At 40.3% G+C, this 16,425-nt stretch overlaps 1 protein-coding gene across 4 annotated transcripts in view; it reads right to left on the bottom strand.

The window, feature by feature from the left end:
- The window catches only part of OSBPL8 (oxysterol binding protein like 8), a 181,921-nt gene that overhangs the window by 84,393 nt on the left and 81,103 nt on the right, over positions 1–16,425 (bottom strand). For all 4 annotated transcript variants that reach the window (XM_061639701.1, XM_061639704.1, XM_061639703.1 and 1 more), the window contains 4 exons: positions 11,159–11,229; positions 6,626–6,721; positions 4,278–4,379; positions 2,962–3,165 (listed from right to left, as the gene is read on the bottom strand). In XM_061639701.1, the coding sequence (XP_061495685.1) occupies positions 2,962–3,165; positions 4,278–4,379; positions 6,626–6,721; positions 11,159–11,229 (473 nt within the window). The remainder of the gene's footprint in view (positions 1–2,961; positions 3,166–4,277; positions 4,380–6,625; positions 6,722–11,158; positions 11,230–16,425) is intronic.

The following is a 16,425-nucleotide window of genomic DNA, read 5'->3' as shown; positions in this document are numbered from 1 at the left end:
TGATTAGAAGACTCTAAATATGACAGGTTTAGACTAACTTACTTTACCAAAGACCTGTTTAAGTTTGTTATAATATTTATTTATTTATTTATTACATTTATATTTCACCTTTCCTCCAAGGAGCTCAAGATGGCATACAAACATGGTCCCCCATGGTCCCCCCCTCCCAATTTTATCCTCACAATAACCCTATGAAGTAGGCTAGCTAGCTAGTGACTGGCCCAAGGTCACCCAGCAAACTTCATGGCTGAGCAGGATTTGAACCCTGATCTCCCAGGTTCAAGTCCAACACTCTAATCACCATACCACACTGTTAATAGTAGTAGTAGTAATAATAATGAAACACTCCTTATGTCAGACTCTTTTCTCCACTGAGAAATCTGCATCCCAAGCAGAGGCAATAAATATCAGCCTGATTAAAAACCCCAACCCCCTGAAATGTCTGGATGAGACTTTTCATAAATGTACCTCAACCTGCTTAGTTCAGATAGAGGCAATATAAAACCAAAGCAGAGGTACAAACAAAGCAGTCAACATTTTTAGGAACTAACAAAAAAAATAAAATAGTATTTGAGAGTTAACAATATGTACAGAAGCAAAAGATGGAGTCCACTAAAGTCTTACTATAGGATAGGTGTATAGAAATGACTGTGCTTGCTTTGCCTGCCTGTGTCTAAGATATTTTGTAGAAGCCCTGCTCCAAGTACCTTCTTCAGCAGACATATACTATGCTTCTGCAAAAGGAAAAGGCAAAAGGAAAAGGCCTTTTCTGCGGTGGCACCCCAAATTTGGACTGCCCTCCATGGGGCAGCTCATGAATTGTACACCTTCACCCTTTTGATGAAGGGCAGCTAATAAATATTTTCATTAATTAAATTAATTGTTATGAGAGCAAAAAAGTCCTCCCCACTAAGTGCATGCATGTACCCATAATGAAATAAATAAATGTGCTAAGATACTGTTCATTTTTAGTGTTTTATCATATCATATAAGAACATCCCTGAAACATGGACATCTCATGGAGTAATAAGGCATGCTCCCACCTGTGCAATATGAAAAGGGGTCATTTTGCCTTTTAAAATCAGAAACAAAGGAACAATGTGTGGGGCAGTCCTAATTTGGTAAAAAGCCTAACACAACAGCACCTGTCTGCAATGTGTGTCACAAGTCAGTTGTCACTGGAAGTCTGCCACCCTGGGCTCCTCCTGGGAGGAAGGGCAGGATATAAACTTAATAAATGACAATAAATAAAGCCTGGTATTGTGAAAATCAAGCTGCTTTTTCTGCTATTGCAAACACAGTCGAAAGCAAGGAAAGCAAGGAACACTAACAGTAGTCCAGATGAAAAAGGACAATTGTAAAACTGCAAAATCTCAAGTTCCTTTGCACAATTACTCAGAGCAATTGTGGTCCATGGGGCCTACTCTTTTGTAAATATCTACAGAACTGCAGCCAGAGGTATCAGAACTGAATACAGCATGTATCCAAGGTTCCATTCTACAGTGCTGCAACATTGTTCTTGGAACAAAACTTATATATTAGCTACATAAGTATTTCTCTACTTTTTATTGCCTTTGTACTGTTTTATTGCTCCTGAGGTCAGTCGCGGCGAGATTTAAAATGCCGCGGAACGAGCCGGGAAGGGAGGGAGACGGAGCAGCCCAACTAAATAAAGGGCCACTGGAAAGGCAAAAAGAGCTGCAGCCGCAGGCTCCTGGGGAGGAAAGACCAAGGGAGCCGCCGCGAAAGTAGGCGGCAATCTATAAAATACACGAGACAGCAGAGGCGCAGAGCAGGAAGCTGCAGCCGCAAGCTCCTGGATTAAGGCTGCATCCGCCGCCTGAGGAAGGGAGAGCCGCAGCTGCGGTCTCCCAGTAAGTCGCCATTCAGGCAGGGACTGAGGAAACAAGGGCGAAGAACAACCCCCCAAAGAAATTCCCCAGGACAATAAAAAACAAAGACAGAAAAAGAACAATCAGTCCCACACACACTAGATTAAATAACAGAACTTATCTACGCTATCTTATACTCCAACTTGCACGGACGAAAGGCAAGAATGAACTGGAGAGTGGGAGGGGCCTGATGCCCCTAGTCTTGACTTCAAAACATTCTTGCCTTTGGATGATAGGTGGAGCTATGTTACCCACTTGATGGCAGTCCTCCTGTGGAAAATTACTTTACTACAGTTTCTGATGTTGAACAGGTAGACAAATGTTATGGCTAAAAATGAACTACATTGCATACACATTTCTTCCTCCAAATATTTTCTGTATGCTATTCTTCAGCTTCTTGTGGTACTTGATAAGAATATTTTTTTTAATCAACACACTGTTTTAAAGGCATGTCAAGAGTCTTCAAAGTCTTGTGAGGTGGAGAGGATCTTATCTGGAGGAGAGTCTGCTTGTGTTGCATCTCATCACTCAGCAATTCAATATGGATTTCATAAGAATTAGCATCCAATGTTTTTTCTTGATAGACTGTGTCAAGTATTCTAGCCGTAACAGGACAAACATAATGGATTTTAGGTATCTTAGTTTTCAGTTCATAATGGAGTTACTTTCACACTTGCAAACACAAAGGTTAAATTAACCAGTTTTGTAATCTGACATAAATGGAGGTACAGTCAATTTCATACAACACCACCCCTTCTCTGTGAATTTCTTGTCTTACTTCCAACTAGGCTCTCTGGATTCAGCAAGGACCACGACAAGAAAACAGTATAATGTACCCATTCCAGGTCAGGTTTGCCCCTTCCAAATTTTCCAGGCTGAGTATCCAATGCAACTGAACAGCCACACTGTTCAGGCTTTGGAAAATCAGGCAAGTTTAGCAAAGGGAAAGCTGAACTGACAACCATAAGCACATTGGAATCATTAATATTTAACAATGCAGATAGATTTAGTGTCATTGGTGTAATGTTCTATTCGGCACCACCTGCATTAAGAATACATATTCACTTACCTTAACAGCCCAGATGGATTGCTCCAAAGGATGGAAAAGTTTGAAACAAAATCCATCCTTTTTTGAAGGCCGCTCAATGAGTTCACAAGCGTTCAGAAGTACTGTTCCCACCCACTGGCCATTTTTAGGAGTTTTGTAAATAAGTAATACTCCAGGTTTCAACACGCACCAAAGTTTGGTCCAGCTTTTCAGTGTACCTCGAATCTTAAAGAAAGAGAGAGGAGTTTAATTAATTATTATTTTAAGTACATTTCAGTCTCGATCCCTCCCCCCTAGGGATATTCTTACAATATACACAATCAGTACAATATTTCAAAATTGAAGATGAGATATTTCTAAGTACCAATCAAATATCAAAATCTCACATGATTATTCACAGCCACAACACATTTTACTATCTGCATATTGTTAATCAATAGTAGATAGTAAGCAGGGTTACTAAAAGAAATCAAGTATAACGTGCAGATAGTCTCCAAAATGAAATCTTGTATCAGATATTATGTTACATTATAAATGTAGGAACCTGGATGATTCCCAAGTCTGCAGGAGGTGTCTTAATTCACACCAGTATGGCCTACTGGTTAGAGTATGGCTGAAATGTGAAACCCAGGTTTAAATCCCTCACCAGCAATGAAGATCACGTAGTGGTCTTGGGCGAATCACTCTCTCTCATTCTAATTTAACTCTCAAGGGTTTGTGAGAATAAAATATTGCCCTGAATTCCTTGGAGGAAGAGCAGGACACAAACATAACCAATCATGAAAAAAGTAGTATGTTAACCAGCCCTTACACTTTTTCCTATACAGGAAAACAAGGTACAAACATTAACAGTCCAGACAAAATATTTTATTGATCAGCAGGTGTAATTTATTTCCCTGTGACACACAAAATACATACTGAGCAAATTATATGATACCCATGCTGCTTTTACAATGTCTTCTTTCTGGAGCTATTCATAATCCCAAAGCTTTATGCTATCATGTATGAAAAGCAGTGAGTCTGCAAGAAGGGTTTTAAAATAAGTCTCCTGTTAATAGAGGAATCCCTTGTAATTCACATCATATTTAATACAAAATGACTACCAACTCAATTAGTCACTGCAGAGAGATGTAGCCATGGCAACCACAGGAAAGCAGCAGCATGGTATCCTTGGTTCCCTATGCATCAAGTACCCAGTCTCTGGGATACAATTAAGAGAGTATTTCCTAGCAGTAAACATCAATAAGCAGCCAAATAGGATCAGAATTCTTTTATATTTTAGTAAATAAACAGCAGAACAGCTACAGCTTTCATTCATATTACACACAGTTCCTGACCTTCAGCCAGTCAGCCATAACAATGACTGATGGGTCTGTGATTGTGCTAAGTAATTCTTTTGTGGCTCTTTTCTTCTCTTCCCTGTAATTTTTCTTTTGAACCTGTAAATAAATGAATAATAGAGTCAGAAGGCATGAAACAAGTATATGGGACTGATGGACTTAAAGCAAAGGTGAAACTGAACTGCAACATGATTAAATCAGTTCAAAAAAGTACAAAGAAAAAAGAGCAGTTTTATAATAGCTGTTTGTCTAATGTAAGAAATGACATTACATAATACGCATGTCAAACTAATTTCATATAAATCTGGAAGGGGGAACTTGTTACTCTTCAGATATTGACCCTACAACTCTGATCAGCCCCACCAAGCATGGCCACTGATCACGGATAATGGAAGGTGTAGCCCAGCAACATCTGCAGGCCCTCATGATGCTCCAACGTATATGTTATAATATTTATGGTAGCAGTTGGTATTAGGTTGTGTATGCTAACTAGCTAGTGAAGGGAGGGGGAGTGGGTGAGATGGAATGTTGGTTTACACTTGAGTAAGTGACAGTTTACAGTTAAATAGGAAATTGTTCTGGAGGAGATACAGCTGTGTTTATGAGTAGATAGGGCTGTGTTTATGAAGAGACAGGATACAGATTTACATAAGAACATTAAGAAAAGCCTGCTGGATCAGGCCAATGGCCCATCTAATCCAGCATCACAGGCACCAGCCAGTTGCCTATAGGAAGCCTGCAAGCAGGACCTGAGAGCAAAGAGCACTCTCACTTCCTGCAGTTTCCAGCATCTTGGAAGCATGCTACCTCCAACTATGGAGGCTCAGCATAACCATCATGGCTAGCAACCAATGATAGCCTTTTTCTCCATGAATTTGTCTAATCCTCTTTTAAAGATATCCAAGTTGATAGCCATCACTGGCTCCTGTGGGAGCTAATTCCATAGTTTAACTATGGGCTGTGTGAAGAAGTACTTCCTTTTGTGTGTCTTGAATCTCCCAACATTCTGCTTCATTGGATACCCATGAGTTCTAGTGTTACAAGACAGAGAGAGAAACACTTTTCTCTATCCACTTTCTCCATGCCATGCATAATTTTATACACTTATATCATGTCACCTCTTATTTGCCTTTTTTTCTAAACTAAAAAGACCCACATGCTGCAACCTTTCCTCATAGACTCCATCCCCTTGATCATTTTGGTTGCCCTTTTCTGAACCTTTTCCAGCTCTACAATACCCTTTTTGAGATGAGGCAACCATAACTGTACATAGTACTCCAAATGCAGCTACACCATAGATTTATATAATGGCATTATGATATTGCCGGTTTTATTTTCAATACCTTTCCTAATGATTCCTAGCATGGATTTTGCCTTTTTCATAGCTGCCACACATTGGGTCAACATTTTCATCAAGCTATCCACTACGACCCCAAGGTCCCATTCCTGGTCAGTCACCACCAGTTCAGACCCCATAAGTGTATATGTGAAATTAAGATTTTTTGCTCCAATATGCATAACTTTACACTTGTTACATTGAATTACATTTGCCATTTTACTGCCTATACACTCAATTTAGAGAGGTCCTTTTGGAGCTCTTTGCAATCCCTTTTTGTTTTAACAACCCTGACCAATTTAGCACCATCACTGCTCACCACTATCTCTAGATCATTTATGAACAAGTTAAAAAGCACAGGTCCCAATACCACTCCTTAGCAGTAACGGGCTGGTAACACAATATTTTCAGCAGAAATAGTCGTGCCACTTTCAAAGTGATGAACTGTTTCAGTCCAAGTAACCACTCTCAACCCTAGCCGCAACACCCAATATACCATACCTACTTTATCTGTGGCTAGTTCTCACCAAAGCAGTAAAGTCATGTCTAGGCTACACCACTTTAGAACACAGCTGGGAGCCCACAAGCTTGAATGCTCCTGTATAAAATGTGGTACAGCCCATCCATAGGCCTACAAACTCAGTCACCAACCAGATGACTATAGGAAGCCCGCAAACACGGGCCTGAGTGCAAAGAGCACTCTCACCTCCAGCAACTGGCCTGCAGAAGACAAAAAGCACTTTAGCCTATTTTGTGCCATCTCCCACACTCTAGAACTGGAGGATTATGTTCATGGTAGAGAAAGGAGTGCATTCTGAAGATGCATTCTGTCAAAAACATTTTTACTGCAGGAAATTATGACACTGGCTGAAGTAGCATTGGCATATCCTAGAACATTCTGATGTTTCTTTAAAGCTCTTGTGTAGCTCATATTTAGCTTCCGAGTCCACTGAAAGCAATGTTATATAGGCTGAAGATTGTAGATATGCTATTTTGGAAAGCAACTCACCTTAAGAGACTCCTTCTTTGTAAGCTTGGTAGTAGAGGAACTGGGGGAGGAGGCAGTGATGTCCTTCTCAGAGCCATTATAAAGCTTAGATTCTGACTGAAAATATACATCACAGAAGAAAATAATGAACACAGGATGAAAGCAGTTGCTTTTCAGTCAAACTTCAATTAAATGAAATAGGAAAACCACTATGTTATTCAGGTTGAAGCTCTTAAGTTTTCTATTTATGTTGCTTCATTTAATCAGGGCATACAAAGAGATTGTAAATGAATTCTCAAGGAAGTGTTCATATGGTACTTCGAGTCTTTGGCTTCTTCTGCCATAGTCTAACAATAATAATACAGTGTAAAGAAAGTACAGAGTTTAACAAAAATGGTCCACTGAGATTTGCATATGCAAGCACAATAGCTCTTTTTTTGTCCAAGGCCACCTATGCATGAACACCCCCCCCGCCCACCCCATCAAGGGAAATATGGAAATTCTCCAAACTATGATGTGTTCACTGAATTTGGTATATCAGTGCTATTCAAAATCACTATTACAGCTTGTTTTTCCCAACACCATGCTTTAAGAGGTACATAAATTTACCTTACTTAAATGCTATACCACTGCAAATAATTCTTTATTAAACACATTGCTGTGGCATCAGATGATTTTTAATTATCCTGTCTTTAAAGGTCTAAAAATGGTTTCTCTGCATCTTCTGTCCAATAGCTGGGGGAAAGAAACTGGTTGAGAATGACATGTGAACCCTGCAGAGTTGCAGAGCTATTCTAGCAGTCCATCACTCAACAGTAGTTGATATTGTAACCAAGTTAACTCATTAGGAACTTCTCAGCATCTGCTACTGACTAAAACTAAATTCTGGATGAGTTACAACTGACTGACTAAAAATAAACTTTGGATGTTTCTCTGTACATCAAAACATATGTTTTATTGACACCCATTGCTTAATAGTAAGATGTCCAAGAAGCAGTCAAATCTTCTGGCTACATTTAAGGCTAATGTTCTGAAAAAACATTCCTACATTTTTTTTAAAAAAGTGTCATATAATTTATATATGTGCACACAAATACACAGAACTCCAGTATAAAAAGATGAGTCAAAGGCTCCAATTCACCAAACTCATTCACAAGTACACATAAGTGTTACACTTTTCTAAATCTGGTTTTGCAACAAAGAAGGCTTTGGCCATTCTGACTGACCATTTGTATCAGTAGAGGGACAGAGGGACTGCAACCTTTTTTCTTCTCCTTGATCTGCTGGTGGTTTTTGATACCACTGGCCATAATACTCCCAGGAATTTGAGGCACTCTTAGGGTGGTTCCATTCCTATTTTCTGGACTGGGTTCAGAGGGCAGCATTGGGAGATTTCTGCTTAGCCCCATGAAACTGCAAAATTCCATCTTCTGCACTATTTAACATCTAAATGAAGCAACTGGGTGCCATCACAGGGAATTTCGGACAAGTTGTTATCAATATGCTCTTAACACTTTTCTCTATCTCCTTTCCATCAGAATCAGGTAAAGCTGTCTGGGGGATGAACTGGTCCTTGGATGCAATGATGGGCTGAATGGGGACCAATAAGGAGAGACTGAACCCTGATCAGATGGAAGTTCTGCGACTTGGTGTGAGCCACACTTCCTATAAAAGCTCAAGTACATAGTCTGGAGATACTCTTGGATTCTACCTTGTCACTGGAAGCTTAAGTGTCTATTGCCAGCCATGGTTAGTTCATCAGTAACAGACTTCCCTGAACTGGGATAGCCTGGCTACCATAAACCATGCTCTGGTAACTTCCAGGTCTGACTACTGCAATGTGCTCTATGTGGAATTACCCTTGAAGATGGTTCAAAGACTGCAGCTCGTGGAAAATAACACAGCACTGACACTAATAATGGCATATTCATAGAGTTTGTTTCCCCACTAAGATACCATGAAGACAGAGGGTTATTCTCCCAATGTTCTGCATAAGATTATTTAGGGAGCAGCTCTCATGTGTGAAATCTGGATCTGGCACTAACAATGAAAGTACAGGTGGAGTTGTTGAAAAGGAGTGACTTTTATCAGCTGCAAATGATTCACCTGCACCATAATCTGGAGAAAGCAGATTTTGCCACAGTCATTCATGCCTTAGTTAAAACCAGACTGCAATACTGTATGGGCTGCCTGGAAGCTTTAGATAGTGCAGAATGTTGACACCTTGTTGCTTACAGGGACCGAGCAATAACAGCATGTCATTCCAAATTCTGTACCAAGTGCACTGGTGGCCGCTGTGCTTCAGAGCCCAATTCAAAGTACTAGCTATTGGCTTGAAAGCCCTAAACAGCTTGCAACCAGGTTTCATATATGAAGGACCACCTGGACCCATAAGTCTGCAGACCCTGTTTGCACACCCACCAGTAAGGTCCGTTATGCTGATGGATAGAAAAGGGGCTTTTCAGTGATGCTCCCATTAACACGGAGCCCCTTCCTGTGGCAAATGTGCTTGGCTCCCTCATTCACTATTATAAAAAGACGGGCTCTTAGCTGTTTACATCTGCTGTTGATCTATTAATTTGAGGCTGGCCTGTAATTTAACTGCTGTTTTTTTGTGTTTTTTTTGGTTGTTCTATTTTCTATTATTATACTGCTGGCATTTAGACTAAAGTATTATTGTGAAGATTGCACATTACTGTTAATTCGTTTCAGGATGTCAACTGCCTTGAGGGGGCTGCATGGCCTAGAAGTAGTTTACAAGTACCCAAATAAATAAATCATAATTATACAGTACATCTTTTGTATAAGACAATGGTAACTGTATTCCTCTTATTCTTTCAGTTATTAAACTAAACTTCATTAGAATTTTATTCCAACTGAAAACATAAGCTACATATGGAAGAAACTACGTTTCCTCTTTTTGACACTTCATGCACGTAGGTTTACAAACATCAATTATCTTATGTAATAGTTCCCTTCATAGTGCACCCATAAAATGTTGATTCCATGTGGATAAAGACAGAAAAAATAAGGAAGGTCATGTAATAAATAAATGTACTGCCTTCAAGTCGATTCCGCCTTATGGCGACCCTATGAATAGGGTTTTCATGAGGCTGAGAGGCAGTGACTGGCCCAAGGTCACCCAGTGAGCCACCCAGTTGGCTATGTGGGGATTCGAACCCTGGTCTCTGAGGTTGTAGTCCAACACCTTAACCACTACACCACACTGGCTCTTAAATATTGTTATTATTAACTGTATTTCTAAATACCCACTGGTTTCTTTCCATTTATACTTTCATTCCTTTTTTACTTTTGGTTTCTTGTTTCATAGATATATATTTGTAAGACTATGACCTACTCTTTGAACATATCTTATCAATTCAGTTTCTGATTCCTTGGGTCTGCTCATACAATCGGGAATCATGAAGGTGTAGTAATCAGAGGAGGAGTGGAAGCATTTAAAAATATTGCACTATTTGGTCTCTAGCGTGCCTATGTGCTGTAAATACAGAACACATATGCTTTTGCAAGCACATGCAACATGCCCAGCACCAAGCTTCCAAGTATTGCTTAAAGATTTGGGTTTTTTTAATTATCTGAACTTAAAAAGAGAGTGAGTCTGGTCTGTGTGGTTGAAAAAAGACTTGAGTCTGATATACATGTGAGAGAGAATGCGAAAGCAGAGACTGTGTGATGTGCCAACAGAGCAGAGGACTCACCAGTGGTCATTGTGGTCCAAGAAGAAGGCAAGTCAGTGAGAAGGAGGGAAATCTCAGATAGTTAAGGAATAAGATTATCCACCCCTGAAATAAAGCAAGCCACTTTCAAGCCAAATGCCCCCCTCACTCCAATGGCTGAGGAAAATCACTTCAGCTTTTCCTCCACTGGGAACAATAAAGGTCTAAACTGCTGGCCTCAGCACTTCTCAGTAGGAACTTTTTCTCTTCAGGTGAACAATCCGACATCATATGCCTCAGACTTATCTTAACCTAGTAGCTAAAAGAATTCAGTAGAGGACTACTGGAACCCCTGAGCAGCACTCACTTTTTTCATACAAACTGACTTTTAAAATAAGTATTAATTAGTGCTTGCTTTTGTGCTATAACCAAGGACTACATGTAGACTCTCCTTACTATTTTAAATAAGTCACTTAAGTAGTGTGCAAAATATTTTTAAAGCATTTCCCTCATTCAACATTATGTTACTTGAGAACAGTATTATGCCATCATGAATAACATCTCAGTCAGGGGTGAAAAGGGTTGCAAAATCATGACCCAAAGAGGACTTGGCTTCTTTCTACTAGTACTAGTATGAGGTAGCACTGGACGCAAACAACATTTTAATTGAAAAAACTGATTTTAAAAGTACCTACACTCTTTGATTTTCAAGTGTTTCTTTATTAAATACATACCTATGGTATTTAGAAAATAGTGTACTGTGAATTCAGCACTGAAACAATGGAGCAACTATGGAAAAAATTAAATTGCAACCGAGTACCCAAACTCATTTAGATGTATCAAATTGTACTATACTGACTGAAAGCTAGACACTTACCTTGCTTTTTGACATTGATTGCGCAGAATCATCTTTACTTTGTGATGCATCATCCTTCCCTCTGTCAAAACCTTAAAAGAGAATTTGAGATGGTTGCAACAGTTCTGTGTATTAAGGACAAAATCCTAAATATACCAAGCTTAGTTGGAAGAAGACAAAACTATTAAATTCTAACTAAATATGCTTAGGATTTTTTTTTATTTCATTTGCTATTAAATTTATATCCCACCCTTCCTTCTAGGGTGGCAGATAACAAATGATAAAGCACTAAAAACATCTCTGAAAATAAAATGAACTGCCTTCAAGTCGATTCCAACTTATGGCAACCCTATGAACAGGGTTTGCATGGTAAGTGGTATTCAGAGGGGGTTTACCATTGCCTTCCTCTGAGGCTGAGAGGCAGTGACTGGCCCAAGGTCACCCAGTGAGCTTTCACGGCTTTGTGGGGATTCAAACCCTGGTCTCCCAGGTTGTAGTCCAACACTCTAACCACTATGCCACACTGGCTCCTTAAGAAAAGTTTTTATAAACATCTTAAACAAAACTCCTGTACAGGAATGTGATGCATATGTCATCATTTTTTCACCAAATGGTTTCATAATTCCTTTACAACTAGGCAGGGGCGTCACTACCAGGGTGTGGAGGGTGCGTTCTGCACCCGGGTGTCACCATGAGGGGGGTGACACCCAGAGCCGCCCCGCCCCGCGCCGTTGCCCGGCAAGGCTGCTCCAACTCCTTTTCAGAGGCGGGCGAGACCGGGAGCAGCGTCGGCGGGGTGAGGGAGGCGCGCCAGCATTCCCAGGCCTTCTCCGGCTGGGTGCCCCTCCGGCGCACGCCCTCCCAGGGGCATGGATGGGGTGGCTGGCCTCGAGGGCGTGCACCGGAGGTTCGCACCCCCCCGCACGTGATGCTGCTGCAACTAGGAAACTTTTGTTTACTAGTAAGACTATGTTGTGGGAGACCTACAGCAAAAAAAATGGTTCTTGTTCCCAACCTGTTAACCTGATTCTTATAGCCAGCTGTCCTACACATTTCAAAGGATAAAATAATAGCTATTAACCCACCCATTAATAATTTCTTTTTTTATCTTCTAGGTATTTGATATGACTCACTTGGATATCAAAATATCCAATTATCAGTAGCATGTAGCACATTTAAGCATGTAGATAATAACTATAGAAAGTTTCAATCAAAAGGTAAATTGGTTTGCCAGGCCAGGCCCAGCTTTCAGCAGCTCCAACAAAGCAATGCTTTCTCATCAGAAAATGAGAAGGAAATGTAACCAAAGAATAAGTTCCTGGCATAATACGTCATCCAGTGGATAAGGCAACATCATATTCACACCATATCACCACACACATCCAGGGGTGTGAACTAATCAATGCATTATAAACAGCATGAAGTAGACCTTGTGCAAAGCTGAATAAGGAGGCTAACTTCCATTCTTCATGTAAACGAAAGCAGATTTCAGTAACTACGTTCCTCATTGCAACAAGTGTATTTACTACTTTACTCAGACTTTGCTGGGAAAACTATTAGCTATAAACACTATTTTCCTGGTAGACTGACCAGGAACTTGGAAGATTCCCTGGAGCAATTTGAAATTAACTGGAGATTAGGCAGCAACTTCTATATGCACAGGGTCTCCTGAGATTTGTATGAAGTCATGGCTGTGGGGTACAGCCAGTGGGCAGCATCCCATTGCTCCATGCATTCATATATCATGTGATATATGAATCACCATGAGGAAGGTGACACCCAGAGCCCCCCCGCCCCACGCCGTTGCCCGGCAAGGCTGAATAGGGCTCATGATACCACATTTAACATCTAGGGTCAATACTTGCAACTTGATTTCTGTTGTATTTCATATAACAAAAATCATCATGATATTCTGATTAGCAAGCTAGTTAAATGTCTAAATGTGGGCTGAATAGAAGAACTATCAGGTGGATCCACAGTTGGCTACAGAATCGTACTCAAAAGAGTGCTTATCAATGGTTCCTTCTCAAATTGGGGGGAGCTAACAAGCAGGGTACTGCAGGGCTTGGTTGTGGGCCCAGTGGACTTCAACATTTTTATTAATCACTTGGATGAGGAGGTGCAGGGAATGCTTATCAAATTTGCAGATGATACAAAACTGGGAGGGACAGCTAATACCTTGGAAGACAGAAACAAAATTCAAAGGGATCTTGATAGGCTGGAGCACTGGGCTGAAAACAACAGAATGAAATGCAACAGGGATAAGTGCAAAGTTCTCACCTAGGAAAAAGATACCAAATGCACAACTATAAGACAGGGAATACTTGGCTAAGCAATACTACATGCGAGAAGGATCTTGGGATTGTTGTTGATCACAAGTTGAATATGAGCCAACAGTGTGTGATATGACTGCAAAAAAGGCAAATGCTATTTTAGGCTGCATTAACAGAAGTATAGTTTCCAAATCACATGAAGTACTGGTTCCGCTTTGGTTAAGCCTCATCTTGAGTACTGTGTCCACTTCTGGGCATCACACTTTAAGAAGAATACAGACAAACTGGAACAGGTTCAGAGGAGGGCAATGAGTATGATCAGAGTACTAGAAACAAAGCCCTAAGAGGAAAGACTGAAAGAACTGGGCATGTTTAGGCTGGAGAAGAGAAGACTGAGGGGAGATATGATAGCACTCTTCAAGTCCTTGAAAGGTTGCCACACAGAGGAGGGTCAGGATCTCTTCTCAATCGTCCCAGAGTGCAGGACACAGAATAATGGGCTCAGGTTACAGGAAGCCAGATTTCAAATGAACATCAGGAACAACTTTGTAACTGTTAGAGCGGTATGACAATGGAACCAATTACCTAGGGAGGTAGTGGGCTCTCCAACACTGGAGGCATTCAAGAGGCAGCTGGACAGCCACCTGTCGGGTATGCTTTAATTTGGATTCCTGCATTGAGCAGGGGGTTGGACCTGATGGCCTTGCAGGCCCCTTCCAACTCTACGATTCCATGATTCTAACATAAAGAGAGAGTATAAGACAGACAACCACATGTAGATGACGTTTTGCTTGCTATTTTTGCCATAGCAGTTCCAAGTTGAACAAGCAAGTTAGTGTTCACTTACAATGGGACCCATCTCCCCAATTCCAGGAACTGCTGCAGCAGTATTAAGCCACACCATCATGGCTTGAATCTTTAACTGCCTGTCCCTTCTCCGAGTGGGCTGTCCATGCCACTGAGCCTGCCTCTCCTGCTGCTTTTGCTGTATTTCTGACTTCTTTAAAGACCGCTGATGAGCTCTTTTTTAAATGTTTGAGCATTTCACCACTATCAGGAGTTTGTGAATAAGTAATTTTTTGTGTGGTAATAATTAATGATGTAATTCTTTAATAAATTCATTAATTATGCTCAAGCGAAACAGAAAAACACTTCTTGGGAGGAGCTTGCAACAGAGTCCTTGGAGTATTAACTCTTTTCTTGCTCAAACAACAGGAGGGAAAGACTATACCCATTTGGGGGTGCCCTAGTCTCACACAAAGGTGTGCCCTTTCTTTGAATCTCAACCACAGATTTAGTTATAACATTTAGTCTTCCATACGCATTCTTTTGGCCTACATTTGATCATGCAAACTCATTCTAAGTGGTATGTACCGTTTACAAACATTTATTTGCTGCAATATATTGAAAAATGCAAATTATGCACATCTAGAATATGTACCTTCAATGTCACAAGAGAGGCACTGAAGCAATGACATTTTAGGAACAAAAAAGACATTGGATTGCATCCAGCAGTGTCCCTACGTGAGGAGAACAGAGGTCCACTCACACAACAGGACTTCCCCTTCTCTCCCTCCTTTGTGAATTCCCCTATGTGCCCAAAATATCTGCTCTGGAAGGTTGAAGGACCTCCTAGAGCAGATCTGGGGGAAGTGTGGGGGTTTGCAAAGGTGGAAGAGAGGGGAAATCCCATTGCACATATTGAACTCTGCTCCAGTGACATTGGGTTCAACACATTAAAATTAGCAGACTCAGTGTTGAGAAGCAAGCAGCTTAAACATTTAATGCATGTAATTAAGAAGAAATTTATACAAAGTTCCCACACAAAAGCTTTTCACAAATTTAATTTTAACAGGCCTAAGAAAAATTATACTGCTCTGAGAAGGTAAAATAATAATTCTTAGTTTATTCATGTCACTGTTTCTCTGAATTAATTCCTTTTTCCTGGCCAAATCATGTACTGAAATCAGTACGTCAGAACCATTGAACTTTCTGATTTAGGTTCAGCTGTCACTGAAGTTGAAGATTCAACAGCAGGATCAGGTGGAAAACTTAAATATTTTTCCATTTTTTGTGCAGATCATTATGTATAATGTCATTAATTTACACTGCCACACAGATTGATATTACACAGAAAGGTCTACCATATCTACAGGTAGATGGCATATTAGAGGCAGGGGAGACCAAAAAGGAATATTATCTACTGATCCTGTATTATCATATAGTAAAGTATCAAGTCATAAATTTAACTTTAAGCATGTTTCTCTAACTTTTCCCATTTTCTTGCTCACTCGCAAACCTATTCATTTTCCTGCTGAAAGATTCCATCAGTCTAGTCTCATACAGCTGCCTGTCTTAAGAGGTGGGCATTCACTATAAGACTGCTATATTCTAGTACTCTACCAGCCTCATGGAAACAACCCGTCCATAAGGAAACTCACTTTGAGCAACAAGTATGCATATGGAGGCTTAAATCCAATAGTAACAAAGAAAATCAGTCTATAACTGATAAATATCAGTCTATTTATTTCACTGAGTAGGGGAGGGATCAGAAATGCTGCCTCCTCCTCCTTCCTCTGCTGTGCTATTTCTCTCCAGAGTTTTCTCTATAATACAGCCTTAAAGCAACAAGCATCTTATCGTTCACCTTCCCAGCCCCTGAGCCTCAACAACCCCCCCAGCAGATTTTGAGGGTACATAGGAGGTGAGGGAGAAGGAGGAAGTCCTGCTGGGCAAGCAAACATCTGTTCTGCGGGAGGGTAAACACATATCACCCTGTGCACACTAATCACTTTTCTTTTGGTAACAAAAACTTCATTACATTTACACAAATGTTAAGTGCCACTGAATTTCATGGGACTTGCTACCTCAAAAAGTTGTACGGATTTTAATGAAAAGAAAAAAAGAAAATATCAATCCTGTGGTAAGAAAACTTAAATTCTTAAAATTAATGTGAATTTCAAACATTGTGGAGTATCTGCCAGTTAAAATACAATTCTTTGACTTAATAAAATC

The sequence above is a fragment of the Rhineura floridana genome, chromosome 8, assembly GCF_030035675.1.
Source record: "Rhineura floridana isolate rRhiFlo1 chromosome 8, rRhiFlo1.hap2, whole genome shotgun sequence".
Taxonomy (NCBI): Eukaryota; Metazoa; Chordata; class Lepidosauria; order Squamata; family Rhineuridae; genus Rhineura; species Rhineura floridana.
This window is presented reverse-complemented; position numbering and strand designations above follow the sequence as displayed.